This window comes from Etheostoma cragini, chromosome 4 (assembly GCF_013103735.1).
Source record: "Etheostoma cragini isolate CJK2018 chromosome 4, CSU_Ecrag_1.0, whole genome shotgun sequence".
NCBI classification, from domain to species: domain Eukaryota; kingdom Metazoa; phylum Chordata; class Actinopteri; order Perciformes; family Percidae; genus Etheostoma; species Etheostoma cragini.
The window spans coordinates 8,362,281-8,390,243 of record NC_048410.1 but is presented as its reverse complement, the minus strand read 5'-3'; the positions used below and the strand labels follow the sequence as shown (position 1 = coordinate 8,390,243).

Below are 27,963 nucleotides of genomic sequence, written 5' to 3'. Positions count from 1 at the left end.
CTAGTTCAAACAAAGACACACAAATTAATGGCTCCTGGATTTAAGTGTGTATGCATGGGTGTGGGTGAGGGAAGGGAAGTGTGTGTGTGTGTGTGTGTGTGTGTCTGTGTGTGTGTGTCAACCTGAATATATGAGCTACATCACAGATAGTATGATATCCAATTGTGATTTTTGAAACCCTGAAACTTAAAGGGGATACATTTTCAAGTGGCTCGATAGATGGAACTAAATATGTGTGAAGACTCTGCATGTGTGTGTGTGTGTGTGAGAGTGTGTGTGTTTGTGTTTGTGTGTGTGTGTGTGTGTGTGTACTGTTTGAATGTCTAGGAGTGAAAAACTGTCCAGCTTTTGTCTGTAAATGTTCTGCTACAACACACGTTGCTACAGCATGGCTCTGGCCAAGCCAAAATGTTTTAAGTCTCTGTCCCTAAAAAGTAAAAAACAAAAATCCAAACATCATCGCCTCGACTCTGGATTTTTTACATTAGCATCCAAAGCGTTGGATTTATAGTCATATATATTTATATATTTATACCAATAAAATACATTACAGGTGCCACCCAAAAATGCAGCCAAACTCAAAACTGTGCCTGAAACCAAAGTAATAAGATGCAACACAGTTAAGTATATATACATGTGGAGGAATAGCAAATAGAGGTGAAGGGCTGTATTAACAAGACCAATATTACAAAATTTTCAAGAAGGCATCTGCGTTACTTTGTCTGTCCTACTGCGCTGCCCTGTCCTCCGGGCCGAGGCCTCGATTCCCTTTTCCTGCGGGCAGTTCATCCCATCCACAGATTAAGCTGTGATGAGTCTTTTCTTTTTTTAATCCATCAGATGGGAATATGCAGCTTTCTGCATGGTAATGTATGTGTGTGTGTGTGTGAGTGTGAGTGTGAGTGTGAGTGTGAGTGTGTGTGTGTGTGTGTGTGTGTGTGTGTGTGTGTGTGTGCGTGTGTGTGCGTGTGTGTGCGTGTGTGTGTTCTGGGGCGTGTATATGCTTGTATGAAGTGTATGCAGACATCCATCCATCCTTCCATTGCAGGTTCCTACTTGAAGTTGGCGTAGTCAGAAAAGGCATCTATATACTCCTGGACCACTTTGTAACAGAACTCGTACTGCTCCTGAGGAAGGGAAAGGGCACAGGAGAAACAGCTATGTCAGTTGGAACTACCAACACTTATTTTCTGAAATCTGTCACATATCACTGATCCTTTAAGGCTAACAGTACAAACAGCAGTACAATCACACAGCTGTAGTTTAAAGTTCTCATATTATGCCCATTTTCAGGTTCATTGTTGTATTTAGAGGTTGTACCAAAAAAAGGTTTGAGTTTCGGGCTATTTTGACTGAACTGGGACCAGTAATCCCCACTTCTTGCCAGAAACTTATCTTGGCCAGGAAATAGTCCAGCCCATTATTCAACTTGACACAGCGAGTTGTTGTTTTTACACTTTTTTTTTAAAGATTAATCAAACAAGATATAACATGTTAGTTAGAGCCAGGATGGCACCCTGTTTCCAGCCTTTATTCTATGCTAAGCTAAATTAAGCAGCTGCTGGATCCAGTTTGATATTTACCTTGTAAACAGGAGAGTAGTATCAACCTTCTTACCTGAGATCAACTTTCTACATTTATATGTTCCACGGTTTAAAAAAACTGTTTAATGACATAAATCCTATTTTCAAATCTCTACCAAAACCATGACCAGTTACTCCTTGGCTAGAGCCCAATTTAAATACCAATATTAATGGAAATACCCAAGTTGTTGAGATACCCCGTGCTGAGAAATACACTTACAGCAATGTAAATAAATAAATCCTTAGCAGTAGTATTAAATCTAGCTTTTGGTTTCGGAATTCAATCTGTTGCTTCTTGTGGAAAAAAGGGCAACATATGCATTTTTTGAAAAGGGATTGTCACAAAATCCTTAATAAATGTAAGGAGAGCAAATGTCTCACTTTTTCATAGGAGATTGACTTGCTTCTTATTGGGCCCTTATGATAAATGAATAATCTAAAGTGTTTTCCTATTAAGGTTCAAAGGGCCACTCACCAGTGTCTGCACCATGTGTGGTCTCTGCAGTCTGAGGCTCTTGACTGTCTGGAAGACATCCAGGATGCCCTCTGCCTTCACCCTCTCTAGGACTGTACTCAACGCACAGAAAGTCCCCGTCCGACCAGCACCAGCACTACGCATGCACGCAGGCACACGCACACAAACACACGCAGAAATAGAAACTTTAATATACACAGTGCTGTAATATGCAGAGCATACATCAACATACAACAGCATGTCCATGTGTAACATACACACAAAAAAAAGAAAGAAAAAAGAAAGAACAAAGCACTGTTTCTGGCTGCAGTTCAAACGTCCCAAGGAAGAAGAAATATTCTCCTTAGCGGTTTTCCTGTGATTTACTAGATGCAACAATGGCCCAGACACAAACTTGCACACTTGATTGCCAGAAGCATTACCTTGTGCAACAGTAACACAAAGGATCAATATAATTATCTTATTATCACAGGCTGTGTTTCCTATTTTTTCTTACACTGGAACCTACAGGCAAAACCATCAGCATTTACCTGCAGTGCACAGTTATGGGGTGATTGCCAGACTGCTGCTGTTGTTTCTGCACCGCGGCGATTATGTTGATCATGCCTTTACCGTCAGTGGGGATGCCTACCTCTGGCCAGCCATGGAAATGAAACTGACGCACCGCCCGAGCCTTGTTCTCCTGGGAAGATGGACAAGGTCAAAAAGGAAGAGATTAGTTAGAATTGCAATGATTGTTGTGTGTTGCGTATTATCAGGGCTTCAAAAGGCACAATATTAATTGATAATATTTGTCATGTAGTGTGTTTGTATTGGGAGCGTCTGTCTTTTGTTACCCTGTTGTTGGTGACTAGGAGGTCACGCACTGTGTAGCTCTCGCTCTCCTCCTCCCTTTTAATCTCGATGGAGATGTCCCCAAAGACTACCACTCCATCACTAGGCCAATACTGAGCGCACTTTTCCTGCAGGACCCATAATGGAGATGGTCAAATTACGAAGCTCACCAGCATGCTAAGATTCTGAACATTTCAAAGAAATCTAAAATATTAATGTCATCAAAATCTCTGGATAGTAATTATAAAATTCTCCAGATGGCAAAACAGTAATAACTATTAAAGAGAAAAACTCATTCAAACTACCGTAATCGTTAATTACATGAGCATGAGAAGGGAACTGACATCAAACCCATCATGTTTGCCGGAAATAACTGGATTCTAAACTTCCAGTGCTGGAAATTAAAGATGATTTTCTGGTAGTACTGATCAACTTCAGCAATTACTTTGCAGTAGCATTAAAAACATCTGGATAACTTGGTCACTAATACGTTAGATCACATTTTATTAAATGTATGACATGATTAAGAAATGCTGGATATCCACTAAAGATCCAGACATTTCCCTCAGATTATTACCATGTTCCACAAGACTGGTGGCGTCAAGTTAGCATTGAGTAGAATATCTAACATCAATATTCTATTTTAGCCAGTTATTGACCTGATATCTGATACTAATGTTTGTATCCGCACACAACCACACACCTGCCCTCTCTCCTCCAGCTCAGTAAGCATGACAATGGAGCAGCTTCTCCACTCCCAGATCATCCTCCAGAAGTCCTCTATGGTGTGCTGAAGTGGGCCTTGGCTCGCCATGTAGGAGTCCTTCTGGCGGTAGCCCTGTGACCAGAAGCAAGACATGACAAGAAGTGATGTGCACGGGGAAAGGGCAGATGAAAGGAGGGAGAAAAGCGGACTTTAAACACCCAATCAATTGCTTGCATTAATGCAATGATCCATTCTTATCCAGTTGCTATCACACTCACATCAATGAAAGAGGCATTGACGTAGTCCGTATTCTCCTCTCCTCGTTTGACTGGAATGATTACTCTGTTGAACTCATCTATTAGAAGCAAGAAGAAAAATTAACTTTGACTGATAAAAAGCTTTTCAGAGTTGACTTAGGGACTATACATCTGCTATTCCATTATGTGCATCATGGCGTTCATCACTAATACTGTATAAACCCACAGCTGCATCACTCACATGGAATTATCTGCAGGACTCTGTTCTTCTTCATGTTGGCGGGCAGGTTCCCAGTTCTCATCTTGTCATTCTGAATCTTGATGGATGTCAGTTTCTAAAAAAAGCGATCACAACTTAAGCCTCAGAGCATTTGCAAAATAAACATCACAGAAGAACTTTGGATACCAATTGTTCTCACCCAAAACAGTTTAGACGGAGAGGTATGATAAATGTCTCTTTGGGAAATAATAACAGGTAAACAGACCTTGAATTCAGCCTCCAGCCCACTGCAGCCAGCTCCAGGTGAGGGGGCGTATAGTTTGGCAAGGTGGGACTCCAGAGAAGTCACCTCCAGCTCTGTGTCTCCATACAGGTAGTGCTCTAACAACGCCTGGAAGATGAACACATACTGCATCTGTGGGACAGAGAGAAGGTGGTGAAGAGAGATTGTAAGACAAAAACAAACAAAAACTAAAAACACTGCATCATGGGAAAGACTGAATTCATGTGTGTCGACACTGGACTCACATCAGTCTGGACCATTTGACAGCGCTGGGCTCTGATTCTGGTGACAAAGCCAAACACGTCCACCTTCCTTTCGGTGTTCATCATGTCCAACATGGCATCAATTACAATAAAGGTACCTGTCCTCCCCACGCCCGCACTAACAGACAGAAATATGACAGGTTGTGAGTTGTATGTGGCATCCCAACAAAAACACACAACAAACTAGGCATTAGGAAGAGTGTAAGCTTCTATCCACTTACCTACAATGGACCACAATGGCCCCGGCATACTGAGGGTTATAATTCTTGACTTTCTTGAGGAACTTGAGCATGCCAATAGGGGTGAAGGGCACCCCAAAGTCTGGCCAGCTGGTGAAGTGGAACTGGGTCACAAGCCTCTGAGGCTTCTTCCCAGACACATCTCCCACCTGAAATTCAACCAGGTCATAGACCAAGCCACAACAAAATGAGTATTTTTTATCTGTAGTGCATGCCCTGATACTTTTTCAAAAGATGACTGTAGATACAAACTACACCAGTGTTTCTTGTGTACGTGTGGAGGATGAACACAGAATTAAACATGTATATCCTGGTATCCAACTAACAAGGTATCACCTGTTGGATGCAGAACTTGCGGATTGTGTAGTCCACCAGAACCATTGTGTCCTCTACAGACACGCGGATGTTCCCGTATGTCCAACAGCCCTGGTCCGGCCAGTACTGGGCACACTTACACTAAAACACAGAGAGTCGAGCACACTCATAACACGGTGTGCAATAACAGCCTCAATTGGTTTCAGTTATGGGAGAAAAAGGGTGAGAATATAACTGAGGTTATCCAAATGAACAATATTCTTACTATGTTACATCTATGAGAGAAGGAATACAGTGAAAAAGCAAAGAGAGATTCAGGTGAACTCGTGATTTGAAGACTAATCATGCTTGCCCTCACACAACGATTCACACGGGGGTTTAAAAACATCTACAGTTTAAAGGTGCCCTGCCACACAAAACCGTTTTCCCTTGCTTTTAAAAAAAATATGTTAGTTCCATATGTGTTTGTGTTATGTTGTGAATCTGAAAATGAACTGATTCCTCCTCTGTCAGCTCTAGCCACTGAAAAGAAATAAGTGGAGAAATCAGGCCAATTACAAACGCTGGTCAGTCTGATGTCATGTTGCCTGAACTCATTACTATTCATGAGCGCCCAGTTGCGCTGAGTAGAGGATGCTGATAGCCAGCCAAGCAGCTTAGCTCTCTTTAGCTAGTTATTGAGAACTGGCCCGAATCGAGCTGAACTTTCCTGCCGGCTTTCTTTAACGCACTAGAATGACTTGAAAGAAGGTAACCAAGACATTTTTTCCACAAAATGTTTGTTCATGGTAGAACTTTAGACATTAACAATTAATAAAATATGTGTGGCATGGCACCTTCAACTAATTTTACAGATAAAAAAATTACTTTGAAAATAAAGACATGTTAAACATGAAACCAATGCGGAGGTTCAAGATGATTTTGGTCCCTGGTGCTTTTAAAACAAGGGTAACCGCTCTTTTTTATCTCAACTGTGGATGTACAGTATACTCTATACAAAATGCATAAGTGTCATTTGAAGCTGTTGTATAATCTTATAAGACACAGAGTACAAACACAAGCATCATCATCGCTTCTGCTACCCTACCTCTTTTCTCTCCTTGAGATTGGTCACCATGACAATGGTGACTGTGTTCTGCTCCCAGATCATCCTCCAGAAGTCATTTACCGTTTCCTCCTTGGGCCCTGAGAGGCCGAGACAGATACAGAAACTCAAAGGACAAGTAATAAGCTAATTATCAAGGAGCTAGTTTGGTAAATAAACTACTGTGTCGTTTTTTTGGCTGCCAAAGAAGTCATTATCCTTACCTTGAGCTGCAATAAACTTATTTTTCTCTTGGTAACCCTGCAAATTAAAGAAGTCAAGAAGGGAAATTAGGATGTGACACAATATATTTAGAGCAGAATAGTGCTGTTTGTGGCAAAATGCTGCACTTATACAAACATTTATAAAGGAGGCGTTGACGAAGTCAGAGTCTGGGACTCCCTCCAGAGATGAGAGATGCACTCTGGAGTGATCATCTGAGAGAAAATGAAGAGAAGAAGGAGCACAATAATGACACATGGTACACTACAATCTTTTCATTCTGCCCACTGAAATATAACTCAGTAAATCACTTTTCTGTCTTTGATTGTCAGCCATTTGATCAAAAACATGGGTGTACTGGTGATGTTTCAAGAAGCTTAAAATAGTATATAAGTTACACTGAGTGCTTCTTTATTAATGTCAGACAGTGTTGTGGTTCTGTCGTCACTCACATGGCAGGATGTTGACATATCTGTTCTTTTCTTTATTCTCTTCTTTGGAAGCAGCGTCACATGATGCCTGGATGGGGCAGACTGGCAGCGACTAAACACACACAATAAAAATACATTTAGATAACAGGGACGTAAAGCAGACAGAAGCATTTCAGTTTCAAATCATGCTGTTTGACCCTGTACATCATTTCAGTAGGCTTCATCTTTTTGCCGCTGTGTGTTGAATACAGATAACCACAAATGTATTTTTGTGCAAATGTGCTGCAGCATTAGGCAGATCATCTGACTAATGCAATAATGTGAGATATTACATGTCTAATACCATCATGGAAGCTAATTATTTCAGCTGTTTATCATTTATATGAGCTAACTATAACTATCTTTAAATCTTTTTCTTCTTTTAGCTAACCATTTATCCATAAGTTGTTTTGCCAACTTTTTCAACTTTGCTAGCTTGCCAATTAGTTTCCATGCACACTCAATTGCAACATGTGGAAATACGCTCTGGGCTACAAGTAACCCTGGTTGGGATTCATTTATTTCGGATACAGGGAAATGGGTTAAAGGTGAATATCATGACCAGTATGTTATCAGAGGTGCGTGTGTTTGAGTGTGCCATACATTAAACTCTTCCCTGAAGAGCTTGTTGTCGTCGGCCATGCGGCGGTTCATTTCTTCCTCGAGTTTGTCGACGGGAAGGGGCGGGTACTTCCTGTTTGTGCTGGGTGAACGGGCCAATAGTGGCACAGTCTGAAGTTCTGTGCAGTTGAGGAGGAAGGGAGGTGGCAGGAGTGAGGCGAGGAGGGAAGGAATGGGAGGGGTGACACAGGTGGAGACAAAGACATGGGAGAAGAAGGTAAGAAAATGAGTTGGCAAGTAACACTGACTTCACCATTCGGTGTCTTTTCTAAAGATGCCCACCAGATGGCGATGTGATTCAACACTGTGACATTATGAGGGCGATAACTGCAGCCCTGTTGGTTAGGTAATCACAATGAACAAAAGCTTTCTGCTATCTGTTAGGGAAGCAAGATCAATCAAGTCTTATCAGAAACAACTCAGAGTAGCAAGTTTGGTCAAACCAGCTGTAAATATTTGGTGATCAAAAGCAAAACAAATAAATTAACGCTCAGTGCGTATGTGGTCACATCTGTTGACAAATCTAAAGACGATACAAACTAATGCATGCATAGCTGTTTTACCTGTATCCTCTGATCTACCATTGGTCAGTCTAAAGGAGTTGGAATGGCTTCCCGCCTGCTTGTACTTCTTAAACCTGCCAATCAACACAGATAAAAGTATATATTAATACACACAGTCTCTCTTACATGCATACGCACACACAAATAAACACACAGTCTCACAGCTGAATGCCAATCAGTCATTGCCATGGTAACAGGAGCACCATAGGCCTTCACCACAGGTCTCTTGCTAAGTGTGCCATGAGTAACATTGACGGCACTTCACCAACCTGAGCATGTAGAGGATGATGATGATGAAGATGATAACCAGCAGGGAGGACAGGGCCACCATGACTGCTATGATTGGCATGTCATCAGACTGGTTGTTGTCTACATCAGAGACAGAAAGAAAGGGGAACATACATCGTTTGTACCATGTATTACATTTAAACAAAATAAGCTTGGTTAGGTTACTTGTGGTTTGTAAATATTCTATCTATCTTTAAATTGCGCAATCATTTTATAAGTGCATTTCTCTCAAACAATTAGTAACGTGACAGGTGTCTTGCTACGGACAAGAGTAAGTGCTGTGCCAAGTTTGTTACCGTCTTTGACCCTTTTCTTTTTTTCCTGCAATCAACGTTAGCTACATGATTGCTGGATATACCAAACTTACTTTCCTTCACCTTTCTGGAGCACACGCTGATAGCTGAAAGGAACATTGCGATTGTTAAATAAAGGTGCTACGCTTTTTCAAATCTATTTTTTTGCTAAGAGGAAACCATTTGCCAACACTAAATATCAAACAAAAACCAGATCCCGTATAGTAATAAGTTGCTGTGAGCTTTAGCCTACATTCACCACTTCTAAACAGAGGCAGAATATAAAGTAATCTTTGAGATTATTACTACACAGCGCTGTGTGATGTGAGAAAATCTCAGAGCTAAACCAGGCAGACACATCACTTTTCATCAGACTCACCCCGAGTTATTAAGTATACTGCTAATTAATAACATTACTGTCACCAACGTGCCCCCGCGAATTAAATCGCCTACTTCACCGGTAATTGCTAAGCCACTAAACCAGTATGGTAATTAACACCTTTCCGGAAATGTTAAATTTGTTAACGACCATACGACACAAGACAGCACTGTCTCTCTCTTGCACGCACACACAGGCATGCACGCACCCACTCACACATGGTTGATTAACACAGATAGGTGCTGAATAGCTCTTATAACGGGCTGGGTGTGTAGCGCACTGCCACAAGTCCATGACGCTAATAACCACATTTTCATTTCATTATGATATTTTGTGATTACATTCTAAAACAATCTCTGTGGAGTAAACCAGTAAGTCAGTAGTAGGGTATACAGGGGAGTTGCATATGAAGTGGTTTGGGGTCCTTCTGTAAGTAACTTTGGGGTACAATGTTGTTTTAAAGAATTTGACAAGCAGCAATACCACAGTCAAGCAATCGGCCCCTTCCAAACAGGCATATTTAATATATATTCAACAGGCACTGCACTACTTTTACTAATGTCACACGTTTATCAAGAAATAATACAATATCAACTTAACACTGAACAATAATTCTACCAAAATTTGATATGTTGTATACGTTTTCTTTAATCCGTGCAAAAAAAACTAAGTCATTGAAGGCAGTCACTCTGTGCTGCCAATAAAGACTCCAGCATATTCCAGCAACAACCCCAAAAACCAACAACCCCAAAAACCACATAAGAGCAAGACATGACCTGTTAATTTGTGAGTTTTATAGGTGGCAGAGGGAGGCTAGCAGTGTGTCTCCATATCATGCTATGCTAAGATAAGCAGCGGCAGCTTTCTATTTAATGTCCAGACATGAGAGTGATATATGCACATTACCGACTAATTCATTAATCTATTTATAATTTCAGCTACAATTGAATAGATGAATAATGGCTGTTTAGAGGCCACAAAATACAGTTTTCATTTACAATAAGACAAAACAGATAGTTAAAATAAAATATGCTAAGGACATATAGTGCCCTTTTTCCCTCTTTCAACACCAGCCTGCATCTTTCCTTTCCATAATGGTTACCCATGTTAATATTTCATTGGCCTTCCACAGCCACTGAACACAAATGGAGATGCAGAGAAAGTGCAACAGGCTGTCCTTTGGATCGAGCCGATAAATCACAGTTTAACTAAGGGTGGACTCTATGCGTCTATAACTGGTTTTACCCAAGATGAAAGCAAACACAAAGTGATGGTAGAAAATACTGAAACATTTAGGAGGTTTGCTGTCAACTATATGAATTATTTAAAGTTTAAATATTACATCACATATTTGCATCCCATACTTTATGACATAAGATAAAAAAACATCATGCCGCTGGCTGGTGAAAAAACACTGTGGACAGATGAGTTTAAAGCCTAACTCTCGCCAAAATGCAACCTAGAGTCTTTTTGGGAATGTACCCAAGTCAAACTTTTGTTTAAAAGCATAATTAGGACAAAAGCCCCACTTTAACATTTACCGTATTTTCACTTTTGGTCAAATGGCCTTTTGACTGGGAGTGCTACGGGCACTTCTACGATAGTATCAAAATCACTAAGAAGGCTCGACACAACATGAAACTTTGCTCCAAGTATCACCAGGGGCTCTACGCATGAACTCGAGCATTGAGAATATTGTTTGTGTACACAGAGTTTACTAAAAAGAAAGATGGTTGGATTTTTCGCTCCCCACTATCTTGCCAGTTAAAAAGTCTCGGTATAAACAAACAATGTACATGTTTAACTCAAGATAATGTGTAGCACCCCTGATGATACTTTGAGCAAAGTTTAATGTTGTGTCGAGCCTTCTTAGTGTTTTAAAAATAGTAGTACCCCTAGCACCCCCAGTCAAAAGGCCATTTGACTGAAAACGATAACACAGTAAATCTTAAAGTGGCACTTACGTCCTAACTATGCCTTTAAACAAAAGTTTGACTTGGTTTGATAGTTTGATTTGATTTACAAGTTTGATTTTTTACATTCACAAAAAAAAAATAGTTTGCATTTTGGCAAGAGTTACGCTTTAACAGTACAAATTAGATATTACATGGACTAAGTTATCCATTATATGTGATGTCTCCTGTTGATTACAATAGCTAACCAATTTGTATATGTTGTCACCATGTGCATGAGTTGAAGGCAATCCATTTGTCTTCTTGGTGACCTTTCACTAACATAGTTAACACAAAAGACATGAGATTCGCCTAAACAACAACAGGACTTTGGTGTACAAAAAAACCGGCTGCCATTTGTGTGCTGATGACTGGCCGATAAGACACATGAGGCCAAAACAAAAGAAGAGATCTTTCTAGAAAGCTGCAGCGTAGTGATGACAATGCAATGACAAAATCAGCTGTTCAATTGGCAGAGTCAAAATTCAAGAAAGCTCTTAACATTACAGACAAAATATGCTGCAAAGAATGCATTATTTTACTTTATGCTCTATATGCACTTTCTGGGGGAAGCAGTTTGGAACGCCGACCAGATATGTTGCATTTTCAGACAAAATTCCCAGGACTTTTCAGTGTTCACCCTCGGACAATCTGTACATTGAAACGAGCAGCAGCACAAAAGGTTGTGGGTATCATGTGGAACTGACACAGCCTTGACAGATCCAATGCAATCTAGAATGGCTCGCAGCCCTCCACACAAGGTCCACAGACGGCCAGCGGGAGACAATAGAGCAATCACATGACACCTACAAACTCATGAAGTGATTATGTTATACAAAGGACATACCAATTAGCATTACGTGCACATCTGTTGTGTTTATGTTGACCAGGAGTGCATAATGCATGAACTTCTACAGCTTCCCTTTAGTTTCAAAATTGTTTTAAACATACCATCCATCTGAATCAATCAGTGACATTCCATAGTGATTTGAGTATTTCTCTATCATAATGTAATATGAATGATTAATGTGAAAGAAAGGGGTGCTGATCATGTTATAAGGATTTTATTTTGATAGTCTGTAAACAGAAAAAAGATTGAGTATTTCTTAAGCTTTAAAGTATTGAAGTTAAGTGTAATGCTAAAAACTGAACAGCATCCGATAAAATGAAGACAATGCATATGAATCCTCCCTGAACACCGGTTGTTTTCATATTAAAATAACAGCTTTTGGCAGTGTCTGGGTCATCTAGTTTGGAGGTACTCTGAATCTTGTGGATGACTGATCAAATGCAGGTGTGTCACGTCAGGATATTTCCAGCGCTGCTACAATGGAGTCTAAAAGCAGAAAAGTGTCCAACTATCTAAAATATTAAAGGTCGACTCTTGACCAGAAAACTCACTTGCTCGCTCTTTCTAGCTGTTGCTGCTGCTTTGCCAGCCCGCATAAATAACACACAGCTAGATAGAACAATAAAACAAAAAACTCTGACACTCTTACGTGGTTCTAGAGTATACCATCAATCTGTGATGTTTATGTATTCTAATGAAGCTTTGTTTTTGTTGTATCCAAATTTCCTTAACCTTTTGTGTACATACTTCAGTCAGGCCATGTTCACATGGGCAATAAAATGTGTCATGGAGGATCTGATGACAAGTGGCGGCTCTAAATACATGCTTTAACACACCCAACATGTTTTGAGAATTCAAACCAAATTTAGGAGGAACACATAAGCACACATAAGGACTTCAGTCATCTTATAGTGTGTGCAAAGTAGGAAAAACCTCTGTACATCTGTAGTATACAGTTGTATACAGTTGATCTGCCAGTGACAAACAACTTGGATAAGAACAACCACTACACAACAGTCACTGTGTCTATTTTTTTAGTTTTAGCAGCACTTGGAGTTCTTGCCACAGCAAAATTCAAATGTAAGCAACAAAGAAAATTCCACAAATAATACAATCCACAAATACCTACCTAGGTACAAGAGACACAGGGTCTAAACAGTGCTTTAATGATCTTCCACCCTTCTCTGAATGACTGAACAACTGCAGGGAATGTGAGAATGGTAACTTGTAGGTTTCATGCACGGACAGAGTGATAGCAAAACCCACGCCATGGCAGGTGGGTGTTTTTCCATTCAAGATAAAATGAGTCACCGCTTCTCTTATCACAAGTCAACATCTCGTTCTGTTGCTTCGTGGCATTGTGGACTATTGAGGCTCCCATTGGTAGTGTACCTGGCCTCTCTGTGTCTTTGTTCCACAAAGTTTCTGCCCAAATAAAGTAAGTTTACACACAAGCCCTTGCTTTTTGACTTGGGGATAGTGCTTCAGGGGGAATTACACCCCCCCATCCCCCAAAATAAATAAAGAGAGATTATATATTCACACACAAAATCAAGAAACACACGGTGCCCTGAATATACACACTCACCATGTGGGCTGGTGTCAGAAGTGAACCCCATCCCAGGTTCTGTGGTGGTCTCTGTCTCGACGATGAATAATTCCTCATCAATAAAATCTGTAGTCAGGGCGTCTGTAGGGGAGGCTGTGGTGATGTTGTCAACCCCGACCAGGGTGGGAGGAGGGGGAAGCTCGGTGCTTGGTAGTGCCTGGAGGGCATGAGTTGGAGCTGGAGGTGAGGGAGCAGGGACTGGTAACACCCGCCTGGTGGCATTGGGACCCGCTAGTTGTACATCCTCCTCACCAGCTGGGCTTGTGGTCGTTGTTGTAGTTATTGTCGTCACCGGGAAGACTGCGGTGGCGAGCGTTGTGGGTGGGCCTGTGGGTGCTTGTGTGCGTGCGACTGTGAAGTTGAGGGAGGGTGCTGCCGGGGGGTCTGTGGGTTTGACAGTGATGTTTGGAGGACCTGGGAAGAAGAAGACAGCAAAGTATCATTTAATTTTTTCACTTTAAAGCTGATAACCTAAAACGGCAAGTTAGTTAAAGTGCCCATATTATGAATACAAATTTGGGTTGTTATTTTGTGTCTCTGGTGCTTCCACACTTCCAGACTTGGAAAAAAAACTATCCAAGCAGTTTTGAGTGAGATACAGGTTTCTGAATGTCCTCTGCTTTCTGTCTCCGGGTGAGCTGTTCCAAATCTGCACAGCTTTCTACGTCACTAGCCAAGATGAGGTGGCTAACCGTCGCACATGCTAGCGCTAGCATGCTAGCGCATTCCCAATGGCAAAACACTGATACAATACTCACTAGTTCACCATAATCTACAAAAGAACTACTTACATGTCCCTGTTGTACCTGTTCAACAGGTATAAGTGCCCCTTGTTTAGAAGAAGTCTCCCAGCTAATCCTGCCTTGTACTGACCAAAGTTGGAGAAAGAGTTATCTAGCTGATGGGATCTCACCTTGCTACTGTGCATGTGCGCCTCCCAACAAAGATAGTATAGAAGTGAGATGTCTCACTCTGTAGCTAAAACAGAGACCTAAACACACAGGGTTAAAAGAGGATCTTGCAGCAATGTGTGGTAAAACAAAAATATGTTTATTGAAAATTAATCATGTAATCCTATTCTGGTACAACCTCAAAATACAATTATGAACCTTAAAATGAGCATAATATGGGCACTCTGAGCAATTTCACATAGGTGGACATGGTTCGTACTTGTGATGGGGACATGATCCTGGGCTGAGGCCCAGAGGGCTAGACCGAGCAGCAGGAGCAGGGGACACACACCCATTCTGCCCTACATGGAGGATGCACAACAAAAGGGACAAGAGGGCATTAGTCAAAACAACCTCAAACCTCATTCAGGTCAATAATAAAAGTTACCCAGTGTTGTTTTTATTTAGATCATAGATTCAGGATTTATGTGTTGAATAATCCACCATATATTTTTTGTAATCTTCTATCCTAATCCCACATGCACATTTTTGGAAGGTAATGCTCTCATAACAGAAATGAAAATGAAATACTTGCATAATGCCATGTGTGTGTGCCAAATGTTGCTTACCTGAAGAAGCGAAGTTGGCATCAATCACTCATTCGCACAGCGTGGTCCTATAACACAAACAGAAGACATTATTTTCTTGTGCAACATTCTACACGACACATTTGCTATATCTTACTCCTTGCAAAAAGTTTTTTGCAAGATCAGTATAAGAATTGTAGGACAGCATTACTCTGAGACACGTAGACATAAATATTTGGTCTATTCAGAGACACAGGTGTGAAGTTAGCACTTAATTCAAGTTTTTTCCCTAATTTTTATTAGGGCTTGACCCCACCAAACCCCATCTACGGAGAACCTGTTCACTCCCTATTATGCCGCATTGTCCCGAAATTGGTTGCGGTTCCGCTGGCGGTGATCACAGATGAGTGCAAAACGAATGGGACTCTATGGAGCTAGACTGCTAAATTTGTCTCTTTTATCTGTTTGCCGTTGAGAAATATCAGATTTGATTGTAGTTTTTGCAAGTTCAACGTGGATTATAGGCCGAAAGTTGAATGAATGAGTACTTATGTCCTTTCGATTTGTTAGAAGTTGTGGCGTTGTTGCACATAACACGCTACCATTCGGCTAACGAATGCTGATTGGTCTCTACGACCAGATATGCCGCTTCAAAGCACAACCAGAATATCAGAGTGAACATTTTGGCGTGGCCTCTTTCTAGCACGTGTACAAACAGGGAGAACCTAAACTGTCCGAAGTGTTGTCAATGCCTCAAGAGAAAAAAGGAAGGGATTCAGAGCTTTCCGTAAAGCAGCATCTCTGAACATATGATGTGTATAACGTCATTGACATTTTAAAATGCTTTTTAGAACAAAAAAACAGCTTTAAAAAAATCCAACACCTAGCAGGGTGTATTTTCTTAGGTCTTCTTTCAAATGCAACATTCAAATTAATAGACAAAAAATGATATCCCGATAAAAGTTGATTTTGAGGGGTATAGCTCCATAGAACACCATTTATTCTGCACTCACCTGCGATCAACCCCAGTGGAACTCTGGTGGAACTGCAAGCAGTTTAGAAGCCGGAAGTATTAAGAGAATGGAAGTTCTTCCATTATTAGAAATTCTTTGACCACACTTTACATTATTAACTGGCAACTTCCTGTGGAAGCTTATCATGTTGATAGGCTCATATCATATTTTGATTCTACAAAATGTGGTGCTTCAAATGATATTAAAATGATAGTTTGATCAAAAAATTTAAAATGAAACCAAAAATAACAAAACAGTCTTATTGTTACATCATTTAATTTACTAATCTTCTATTTTGTAAAAGGGTTTCATCCTAAAAATGTGCTGTGTGTGTTACATACACATACATATATTCATCACCAGGAACATGACCAAAACAGAATTAGTGTCACATTTAAATTCCTGCAGTAACAGTGAATCAGCACTCAGGACACTCTTTACCCACAGATATGGGGATGAGCGAGTGGAGGCCAGAGGATAGACAAACTTGGAGAAAGCATGACAGCGGCTGGGTGGTCGTCCTGGCTGACAGTGAGTCTTTTGTATAATCCCGGAGGCCAACAACACTGTTGTCTCCCTGACTGAACTGTTATAATCCTTGGACCTAATCCCGTGGTCCTGACCCTGGAATAATCCAGACCGTCTGCCACTGTTTACAGAGATACTTCAGCAATACACAATTCAGCTACATCACACAAACTGATACTTTACATCTGGGATTATTGCATCAGTGGGCAGAGGATAAATTGGTCGCTAAAAGCTCTAATAGTGCCAGTTGCCAAACTCCTGGGGTTTTAAACTAAACTCCTTCATTTGTAGTACTTACACTCGGATTTTAGCAGAGCGCTGTTCGGCTCTGACTGCAGCCTGAAGTTATGTTGTCAATGAGAATGCCATTCACCTACAAATCTAATTGTTGCTATCCCTCTTTCTCTCTGTCACCCATCCATGCATCCCTATAGTCAGCAAATCTCTGCTTCCTATAAACAATTCATGCATTGAGAAAAAAGGACCATGGATACATCTAGGAAGTACTTTTGTATACACACTGCAGGGATTTTGGAAAGGTTTTTGTAACACTTTACTTGAAGGTATCTACATGGGAGTAACACAACATTGTCATGAAAACTTGACACTGTCATGACACGTGAACCCTAACTTGTTGTTATGACATAACCGAAAGAGACTTACTAAAAGAAGTCATTCCTACAGGTTCATGACTTGTTTATAATGTTTATGACACGTTCATGACAGTGTCATGTCACTATTATGTAGATACCTTCAAGTAAAGTGTTACCAAGGTTTCTTTTGGCACATTATTTAAAGACAAATGAGAGCAGGATGTGCTTTTGTTCACTACATCGACATGTTTCTAAATTTGACAGGAGGGTCTTGAATCACAAGTGTCTCTCTGTACCTTACTGATTGAATTAGATTGTCGTTAAGGCTGCAAATAATTATTTTCATCATCAATCTGCAGATTATTTTGTCAATGGACTGCTGAGTCGCTAATATAAAATGTCAGAAAATGATGTAAGTGTCCCTGCAGCTTTCCACAGCCTGAGGTGATATATACAAATGTCTTGTTTTGTCCAACCAACAAAATTTTGTTCAAATAATTGTTTTAGCTCTTTTATTTCTAAATCACCTCCATAGACAGAAGAAAAACAGCCTTTACATACCCTTTGCATTTTTCACAGTTAGTGAGATGCAGGTTGGTACATTGTTATCCTGGCCAAATACCATTTTAAATTTATTAAATATGTATTTAAATTCTGCCAGTGAGTAACAGGTGTGGTCAAAAAAGCAGAAAATACTATTGTTGCACTGTGTCTTTCTACACTGGTAGTTTGTCCAGGTTTCTGTTAGGTCATAAAGTGCATGTTGCTTCGTTTCTTTTCAGTCATGTTGTATAATACAGACAAAAGACAAGTCCTGCGTGAATTAACATTGTAAGGCATCTGGCATTTGTACTAGGCTAAATTAGTGAGATACTGAGTTATGTTCACATCAACAAGCTTTTTGGGGGAAAGCTTCTCTTAATGAAGCATGACTCATTGTTTTCTGCGTGCCATCCTGGGAGACTGGATGACGTGTCATTGTGTAGGTGTAAGTGATTTAAGCCGGTCCTGTTTCTAACCTCCACTTCACAAATGCTGCAGGACAGCCCGAGAGGTTTTTATCTAAAGACTGTGAACCTGAGAGTACAACTCCCTAGAAATGCATTTTGAAGTGTTTTGGCCTCCTGAGAAGAAGCAGACTTCTTGTGCGTGTATGTGTGTGTGAATGCATGCATTATATTTTTTAACAGACTTGTGTGTCTGCAGACGATATTATTAATTTAAGGGGTTCTGGGCAAGTGCTTCTATTTGAGACATTTTTAGGTTTTGTGTCGTCAGTGCTCTCTTTTAAAAAGACACTCTGGACGATGGGTTTGTGTAAGTCACACTCAAATCATGGATGATGCAGCAGACATAGCTATGAAACTTTTTCCAATAATTTGGTTGCATGTGTAATAACATTAACATACAGGGTAATACCATTTAAGTAAAACCCTCTTCTTTATACGGCTCTAATATTGATCCTTCAATGGCTAATACCCATTTTATTGCTAATATATTGCGACTGAGCAGACTTATTTTAAAATGAAACTCTTTTATTGATTTGATCTCAAGTTTCATAAACATATTTAATTGATAAAGCCCTTTGCATCTTTTGTCTGCTTTCTTTTAAATCAAGCCTCTCACTATTCTAGCAGAGGAAACATGTAAATCGAACCGTGAGCCTATAAATTGATATTGAATCGTGATTTTTCTGAATCGGCACCTCTAATGTAATTGCCCATCTAGTAGTGAATAAATGTTCCCAACAAAGGTGGTAATACCGCGCTCAAGCTCTTCTGACTTTGGGCATGATTTGTGCAACCATTTGAATATTTCATGACAAGGAAGAGTGCATAGATCAAGCCATGGGGACAAGCTGCAAACTGCCAAAAATTGATAGTTTGAGTGGAGGGAATAAGAAAAACAACAAAAAGATGTAAACTTTCTTAATTTTTGATGGAAATCAAACATGACTATGGTTTTTCCTTTTTCCATCATCTCTTTTTCCCCCCTTAGTTTTATTATACACTAAGCTTACCTGCAGTATCAGAAGAATCACCTGTACTAGCTTGAATGACACTGGGATGCCTAATAACATCTGGCCAGGGGACTGCCGATGAAAATTAGCCTACGGCTAACTCGGGTACGCTTACATTTGCTTTGAATGTTGATCAGTGTACATTGTCCCCTTTTCAAACAACAAATAAATGAAGAAAAAAAAAAGGATGTTAAATCTCAGTACCGGTTGAGTAACAACTGCCTAGTATTTCATTTATATTCATACTCTGTGCTGTATGACTGATGTTTGCTGCTGTAACACCATCATTTCCCATTTTTTTGGGATCAATATATATCTATCTATCCAAAATCTGCCAATAGCATTATTAGTATGAAAACATTTTCTAAGTATCCGAAGTTGGCACTGAATGCTCGGGCAGATTCTTTGGCTTGTTTGACTTTTCTATAATCAGATATTTCCTGATCTACATTGGGGAATTTCCAAACTTTGGAGTGTATTTTATCTGGACAAAGATCGTTATTTAATACTGATGCATGCAGTAGAGTAAGGCATATTTCCTTATTAAAGAAAGCTGTGTTTATTATGAACGTTTTTAGGGATGTACCCTTACAGATTCAACATGTTGACAGGCAAATAAGATGAAACTACAACTAAGCCCATACAACACTCATTAATGGGAAAATCTGGCTTCACACACCACTTCCCATTTGGAGTTCTTCAAATTGAGATTATTAAATAAATATGCCAATTCTGAAAACATTTATTTGAATGTTATTTGTTTCATAGTGCATATAGTGACTTGAATTAAGATCCGACCACATTTTATGGCTAAATTATGCATAAATGTCAGTAACTTTTTTTCTCTGCACTATAATAAACTTTAAAATCTTCATTGAGTTGTGTGCAAAAGTCACTACCGTTGAGCAGAACTTCATGCTCAATGTGCATGAAAGTAGTGAGCCCAACAAACTAATAACAACAGCTGATTCTCTGTCTTACGGCCAAATGCAAACCTCGTGGCAGTGCAATCACACAGTTGTGAAAGAGCTGGGTTGTTCCCATTCCATTTCATTCACACAGTGAAAGGAACCCTTATAGGTAGAATATAAAGGAAGTCCAATTATATCTCCATGACAATCAAAGGCCAAGACGTAAGATCAATGCAAAGTAGTCACTAAATATGGAGAGTTCCCATTGAAGTCTGTGGATTTAACTAAGGCTTTTGTATTTACCTATGACCCTGAAGTAAAAAGTTATTTTCCCAACTGCACGGTAGTGTTAATTTTGTCTTAATTTTTGTTTTTTTTAGTCTTAGTCTTGTGCCAAATGTCCTTGTTAGTTTTAGTCATATTTAGTCATTCAAATATGTTTTTTGTTAGTCAAGTTTTAGTTGACTAAAAGTCACCTCATTTTAGTCAGAGAGATCTCAGGTATCTCAGTCAAGTTTTTTTCAAACCATTTTAGTCTCTTTTTTTCATAAATTATTTCTGAGATTATTTATGAATTAATAATGGTCCGTGGCACATCGCTACGCGCTGTAGCGGCTTCTGCAGCAGGCAGAACCGGGCTTCCTCCTTCTCCGCCCGGGCCCCATCGCTACCTGGATGTGTGACGCTGGATGAAAAAAGGAGACAGCTGAATCTTTAGATGAGCCGCAGCTGAGTGGCGCCTGATTGAACCGCGGCGCTCCAACCGGGCACTGCACTAGTTCTATCCCATGATGACAAAGTAGACACGATTGTAGACAAAATTTAGAGATTTTATAGTAGTTTTTATTTTATGAAAAACATTTTTGTCTCGTTTTTCGTCAACAATGATGCATGTTTATTTAGCCTTAGTCAACGTTTTTGGACATTGGTGCGGTGTTATTATGTCTTGTCTTCATCATGGAAAATAAGGTTGTTGACAAACCTATTTAGTCTTGTCTGGTTAACACTACTGCACGGACATGAATTAATAAATACCTCAAGATGAAGATAGCTTTTACAAAAGGAATCTCTCTGGGGAAGAAAATACTCTATCCTGAGACTAGAATCCTGAATAGTTCCAGCTGTTTTCTCAGTTTAAGTGTTTTTGATTTTTCAGAATCCCAATGTGGCCAACTACTACCACTGCACATCTATGGTTGGATTTATTCATAAAAATCAACTAATCGTATTGATAATTCAAAAAGGATACCCCAAGGCAAATTGGTGAGCTGGAAAACCAACAGACACAAAACCCACAAGGCTTGCTGACTTGACACCAGCAGTGGCGGCCAAGAGGACGTCACCATTCATGCAGAGAAATATTTCCCTCTGGCTTTCTACAAGGCATCCTGCTTCTTTAGCTGCTGCAGCGCTAGATAATGCTTGTCTGTCTGTCTCCATTCATGGCATATTAATACTGTTTCTATGTCTTGAGGGGTGGGGGACCAGGGCAACAGGAATACTGTGAATGCTTCTCTTCACGGGAGACTGAAGTAGGCCTAACCCAGGACCGCTAGGACTGTTGCTCTGAAACAGACCACAGATTATATGTCCCCAGTGCCACACACACACACACAACAGCCACAATCCTCTGGACTTCCCTTTCTGAGGGATAGTATTCCCTGCTGGTGTGGTTTGTGTTCCTGTTGGCTTCATTCAAGAGCTGGGGAGTTGATGAAAAGACGTAACGAAGCCGAGGATTACTATTCTGGTTAATAACACAGGCCAGACTGACCGCCGTTTCTGTCATTAACCCTGTAATGATTATTTGGTTCCATCAGGCTGCAAGGATCAAGAAACCTCACTTGTTTCAATGAGTGAATGTGGTGAGTGAGTGAACTTCTGCTCTGTGTCTGCTTCCTTGTGGGGTTTCTCACAGAGCATGCCAGGGGCCTCTCAAGCTTTCCCACATTGGACACAGAGGATGTAGAGGCGCAAAGCATGGCTTCCCCACAGAAGCCACTGTGACCTCGAAGCGTGGTGTGGGGCCAAACTGCCAGCTTAGGGCCACAATGAAACCTCATTCACTATCCCCATAAATACCAAGACAGATGTCTATGTCTAGCATGCAGCTATGGCTGGGCATCAAACCTTACATTTTAGTACGGACCAAAACATGCACCACGCACCAAGTGCCAAAAACCTTCAAGCCCTAAAAAGTTGGCATCAAATGCCTGGTCGAATTCCTAGTCTTGTCCAGTAATTCTTTGATAAAATAGCTTTGTAATTTGACAAAAGTAATCCTGTATAGCCGCTAATTTTAAGACGTAAGAAGTTTGATTTATTTCACTAATGAAAAAAAGTGAACTTAAAAAAGTTTAAGAACTTGAAAAAGTAACTTTGTACCAACACTTAGGTACCATATTTGCACTAATATCCAGTGGAAAAATTATTTATTCTTTTCCTAAAGTAATAATAGCAATACTACACTGTAGATATACTCTTACAAGTAAGGTTTGAAAATTACAAAAACAAAAAAGGTACAGGGTATTATTAGCTAAATGCATTGCAAGTACAAAAAGTAAACATACTAAATATAGGATAAATTAACCATGTGAGTGTTTCCTACTATATATTAGATCTGGGCAATATATTAATATTGTGACATGAGACTAGATATCGTGTTAGATTTTGGACAAGGTAATATACTAATATGGTTTAAGTGTTGCATTACAGTAAAGTTATGTAATATTCTGAACTTACCAGACTTTTGTAACTGTTCTATTATTTGCCTTTACCCACTTAGTCATTATATCCACATTACTTATGATTATTTATCTAAAATCCCATTGTGTAAATATTTTGTGAAAGCACCAATAGCCAACACTACAATATCATATCATTAGAGAAATTTGGTAAAGAATATAGCGATATTTGATTTTCTCCATATCGCCCAGGCCTACTATAATTACTATATTACTGAATTACTATAACTGATTTAATTATGTGTAGGTAGCAGTCATTGTTGGCTATGGTTCATCTAATAAATAACAATACCTCATATGATAAGCTCTAAAGATGCTTATATATAAACCCTATAATTAAGTATCTTACACCTGACAAATAATATGTTGGAGTAAAAGGTACAGTATGTACTTCTGAAATGTAGTAGACTATAAGTATTAAGTGGCATTAAATAATAAATACTGTTGATGAAATGTTCTTTGATACATTCCACCGCTGGTATATCAAAACATGTTAAATGATATTCAGCTCTATGTGCAGCAGGAATACAGACACTGCCTAATTTGCCTACCACACTTTCGGTCTTTGCTTTGGTAATTTAGGTTCTGTAACAATGGGAAACCAAAGTGAAGGTTCTCATATCTGAACCATCCTGCTCCACTAGTTCCCTCCTCTTCCACTGAAAGATAAAAAGTCCTTCTAAGATGAAGAGACAAACATCTAAGACTTAACTTCACAGCAGTGTCATGACAGTGCTTCTCCAAAATCCCTTTTCCTCCACGCCCATCTTTATTAAGTGGTGTATTCATAGCAAGCACGTTCTTTGAACATTTTGTCACAGCAGGGCAAAAAGGTCTGTCTGCTCGAAGGCTGATGCCAAAGGCAAATCTAAATATTTATAACTCCGGTGCTCAACTGGTTTTGAATCCAACCTACAGTTGACCTCAACAATGAAGGCATTGTTTAAGAAAAACAAATCAAAGTTTTTCTCCGGGAGGAAAACAAACTTAAAGACAATAATATGATGTGATGGAATATGTAATTTTGCTCATAATTTCATTGAAAAAATACAGATGTTAAGCCCACAAAACAGTTAATGGTGGACACATTAACATAACTGTATCTGTAACCAAGACGTATGTATAGCAATCAAAGAATGTATGTACCTATTGTGAGTGTAGAGGCACAGACTAGTGTCATCATGTGTGTGTACGTGGGTTAATATACTGTTTTGTCCAAATTCACATCCCTTTCACCCACAACTCCAATATTTAGTGCCATTATTCTACCTTATGGTGACAGAAAAACAGTGCCTTAAATAAACTCGGATGAAGGAATAAGGAAGTAGAAGCCTAGATTTTCACCCAACCTGGATCCCACGTGAGTATACAAGATCACAAGAAACTCACACATCTAAAAATACTTCTTGAATACAAAGTCCCGCCTTGTCTTTGAAGTCCATTTAAAAGACATAAATTATTATGAATATCCATCACAGTTGTGGTGAACGAGAAACATCAATAATCCCACATCGGGATAATGTACATCAAAGATTTACACAATAATGTACATATTACTCTGCATCTACAGAGGGAGAGAACAAAGTTGGATGACTCTGGGTGGCGTCTTTCCCAATCAGTCAGACATTTGATTTATGAATGGATAGTTATCAACCAGTTCAATCTTCAGAATTGTGAAGTAAATGTATTTCAGGCCAAATGACATGTAGTTGAAATCAGGCTCCATAATGCTTCATAATCCTCTAAATGCAGTTGTGTTTATCCTGTTCAAGGCAGAATTACAGTACAGTAAAATATGCAGGTCTGGCCCACAGGTGGAAACAAAAATATATCTCCTGCCCCACCCAAAGAGCCAAAGCATAATATTGTGCCAGCACCCTAAAATTGTGAAATTTCACACTGAGGGAGGATTTAAAAAATCCCACAAATTGAAACTTCAAGCGAAGTTCCACAAAGCGATTTTAAGCTATGGGCCTACTTTATTCTTATTTTTAGAAACTAGGCCAATCATGAAAAGTGTGGTGTGAGGATCACTCATGCTCCTCTGCTAAAAGCCTTTCAGGTTCCAAGACGGAAACAACTCCTTTTTCTTGAAATAGGTTGGAGATGATATGGACAGAGCAAGCAAGATGATAACTGCTCAGCCTTCTTTTCTTACACAGTCCGACTTACCTAAGATGGGGTTACAACCACAGCATTATGGGAAACATGTCCAGGCCTGACATACAGAGGTCAAGGTAGGCACATGCAGCTTGGGTTTTGCACTTGGATGCGGCTAACTTGACATGGTGACCTGGGTCAATTGGAAAGCTTGTTGTTGAAAGGCACAGAGATTGTGGTATAGTGGACCTGTTCTACAGCTCAGTAAATCGGTCCAGACGTGATGAGTCAAGCTCCAGGCAGACATGGCAAAGGCTTTGTCAGATATGTCAAGCCATGCTCTGCCATGCCTCCTAAGCTTGGATGATGCTTCTCTCTGCTCCAACGTTTAGGCATTCAAACATGTTTACCTGGTAAAATGTTCTTGTAGTTCATTCATATTATTTACCTAATAGTCACCATTTCCAATGCCAAAGTCATTTAAGCAATAATCCTGTTAATAATAATAATAATGTTCTGATGAGCTAAGACAGCAAAACCTACAGTTTACCCCATAAACAGCCCATAACACCCACAATATTGAAATGGTATGCTTGGTTACACCTTACATTCAGAGAGAGAGGAAAACATTTATACAAAAAAAAAACTTTGGGAGAGGTCGTAAAGAGGAATGCACACTTTAGAGACTCCATGTCCAGAGTGCAGAAGAAACACAGAGCAGCCTTCGTTGTGATTTGACACAGGCCTACATGTTAATGTTGGGGCAACCTAATTCCTGTTGTGGGTCGCGTAAAGACCCCCCCTCTCCGCTTCTACACCCAGCCAGCTCCCCACCCTCTCGGAACGTGTAATAACAAAGCGTTGATAAATAAAGTGTACTTTCCAGTGAGGCAGGACCGACCCTGGGCCTCCTTTGTTCCACTGCCAGCACAACAAACCGAGTTACAACCTCTGACTTCAAAAATGTTGTCGCACTCATCGTTAAGCCCTTTTCTCGAGAGCCCCCTTCGCCAAAAATGCCCTCCCTGCCTCCGAGCTACTTCTGAAATGTTCAAGGCTTTTACTAAGAGGTGTACAACTATTATACACAGCCATACTCTTTGCATAAGCCTCCGTAAACTTCGCTGTGATACAGGTAGGCATACCATGCATCCTGTTAAGACTGCATGTGGGGGGACAAAGTGTTTGTTTCATGGGTGACAACATTTTACAGCGAGGGGAAACATGCTGGTACAGCGACATTGTAACAAGTGTGATTCGGGCTCAGCGCAACAAAACAAGAAAACTCACCACAACTCCTGTAGCGCCCAGAGGAAACCCGAAAGGCGGGGAGGGGGAATTAAAGCCAAGTAGGATTTTTTTCTCTCTTTCTCTTCCACGTTTTAACCCCGGCCCCTGTCTCCACTCCCCAGGAACCGAGAGTGTGAGCGGGGTGGGGGGACCTGGGTGATAGCGGAGGAGGGAAGCACGATATGGGACACAGTCAACACTTCGCAGTCAGTTTATCTGCTAAATCCAGGCAAGGACGACACCCCCCCAAAAAATCTAGATTCCCCGTTATTTAGCTTCCCTTTAGAATGTACTTTCTTGGCTTTCCTGGATGTTAAATCCCACGGTGTATCCGTTGTATCCGGGCGCGTCGGCCGACTATTCTAGTCCGCCATGTTGTGTGTCTGACTGTCTGCATAGGAAGAATGGGAAGCGAGCAGCAAATTCCCAGGCCAGGCCCCGTCTCTTTCCACTCTGTTCCCCCATAACCCGCAGCGACACCTGCTGTCAGAGCTGGAGCTTACACGGTTTAGAGTGCCATACAGTCATTGCAACGAGCTGGGGCAGTGATTCCCACAGTGAGGGGAACTCCAAGAGGTCCTTGAAGGGCCCCTGACTGAGTTTGCTTCAGTCAGTGTTTATCAACCCATCAACTAATAAAGAACCTCGCAGATGAGCTGGCGTTGTTTTGTCTGCTTTCTGTAAGCATGTAGACCTATGCTTGTATTTTTTTTAATTTAGGCCATGGGCAAAAAATCATCAACCTGCAGAATGTGCAAATGAAAAGAGCTGTTTTGCTGAATCTGATACATTTGTATTGACGTTAATGTGTTCTCCTTGATACATGTTTTGAAGGTGGTTTGTGGTCCACAAGAACTGTATTAATAAATAAAGTGATTTTGAGAGTTTATTGCAAACAGACCATAACAATGAACAAAACATTTAAGCTGGACTCAAAACAAGAAGAAAAAATGAATAAGAACAGCAGGTCCAGGAATGAAACCACAGAAACATAAACATGTAGAAAAAAGTGATTAGAAAACATAAATAAATAATATTGATAAGTATAAGAAATATTAAGATTTACACTTTTGCATTTTTAAACCAAGTGATTGGACTTTGAAGGAAAAGTATTAAACCTTTTTTCTTTGCACATTTTAATTATTTAACAATATTTTTATGGATGTTATGCAGTTATATTTTTGACTTGTTAAGCTCTATACCATACAGGAAAAGGCCAATTGTCTTAAAGGTCAAAATAAATAATTTGTTAAGGTGATGTTTTTAATGGTAACATTTTACTACAATCTTTAGAAACTATGTTAGTTAGTGGTACATGTTTATGCAAATATAAATATTTGGGTAAATATTTTAGTCTTTTATTATAGTAAACTTAGTAAATACCTTTGGATCTGGACCTTTTCAATTTCCTGAAGCAATTATTAAGTGATGAAAATAAACATTAGCTGCAGTCCAAAACTATAAGGTCTGTGCACTACAGTGACGGACCAATGCAAACATTGTGGATTTGTAGAGTTTCTTATTTTTCTTCCAGGTTCTTTGTCATGGTTCTGGGGATGTGGCTCATATACCAGCATGCACAAAGTAATTGTTTTGGTAATAGATTCTGCAGTCCACCTGTATTGCATATATTTGGACACAAAGGCCTTGCAAGGTTCCGCATGCTGAGATCATGCATGCTGAAAGAGCCACCAGCAGCAATTATAACACTCAATACTACCTCAGTCTTCTAATAACATTTACACAAGGATTTTGCACACAAACGTTATATCTTATTTATT

General features: G+C 39.9%; 1 protein-coding gene across 3 annotated transcripts; it reads right to left on the bottom strand.

Annotated features, from left to right (window-relative positions):
- Positions 1 to 351: 351 nt before the first annotated feature.
- Positions 352 to 26,577, bottom strand: ptpra (protein tyrosine phosphatase receptor type A). 3 transcript variants are annotated; one of them, XM_034870151.1, is made up of 23 exons: positions 26,183 to 26,575; positions 15,026 to 15,072; positions 14,677 to 14,758; positions 13,486 to 13,920; positions 8,405 to 8,504; positions 8,136 to 8,209; positions 7,555 to 7,691; positions 6,934 to 7,024; positions 6,620 to 6,696; positions 6,484 to 6,520; positions 6,263 to 6,360; positions 5,197 to 5,316; positions 4,843 to 5,009; positions 4,604 to 4,739; positions 4,341 to 4,490; positions 4,097 to 4,190; positions 3,877 to 3,953; positions 3,596 to 3,730; positions 2,895 to 3,020; positions 2,589 to 2,740; positions 2,059 to 2,194; positions 987 to 1,127; positions 352 to 884 (listed from the first exon to the last, which is right to left on the bottom strand). In XM_034870151.1, exons 2-22 carry the CDS (start codon positions 15,044 to 15,046, stop codon positions 1,053 to 1,055), a joined length of 2,520 nt encoding a protein of 839 aa, XP_034726042.1. In that variant the 5' UTR covers positions 15,047 to 15,072; positions 26,183 to 26,575; the 3' UTR covers positions 352 to 884; positions 987 to 1,052. The 3 variants fall into 3 exon arrangements, with proteins under 3 accessions (XP_034726042.1, XP_034726040.1, XP_034726039.1); XM_034870149.1 differs by having other exon boundaries at positions 352 to 901; positions 968 to 1,127; positions 6,484 to 6,696; positions 26,183 to 26,577; XM_034870148.1 differs by having other exon boundaries at positions 6,484 to 6,696; positions 26,183 to 26,577.
- Positions 26,578 to 27,963: the final 1,386 nt, after the last annotated feature.

Coding starts and splice junctions, on each gene's coding strand:
- ptpra (XM_034870149.1), bottom strand. CDS start 15,046: ATGCCAACTTCGCTTCTTCAG. Junction 6,697..6,933: donor ATATGTCAACATCCTGCCAT/GTGAGTGACGAC, acceptor ATTTTCTCTCAG/ATGATCACTCCAGAGTGCAT. Junction 5,317..6,262: donor ATCTCAAGGAGAGAAAAGAG/GTAGGGTAGCAG, acceptor TCTGTGTTTTAG/TGTAAGTGTGCCCAGTACTG.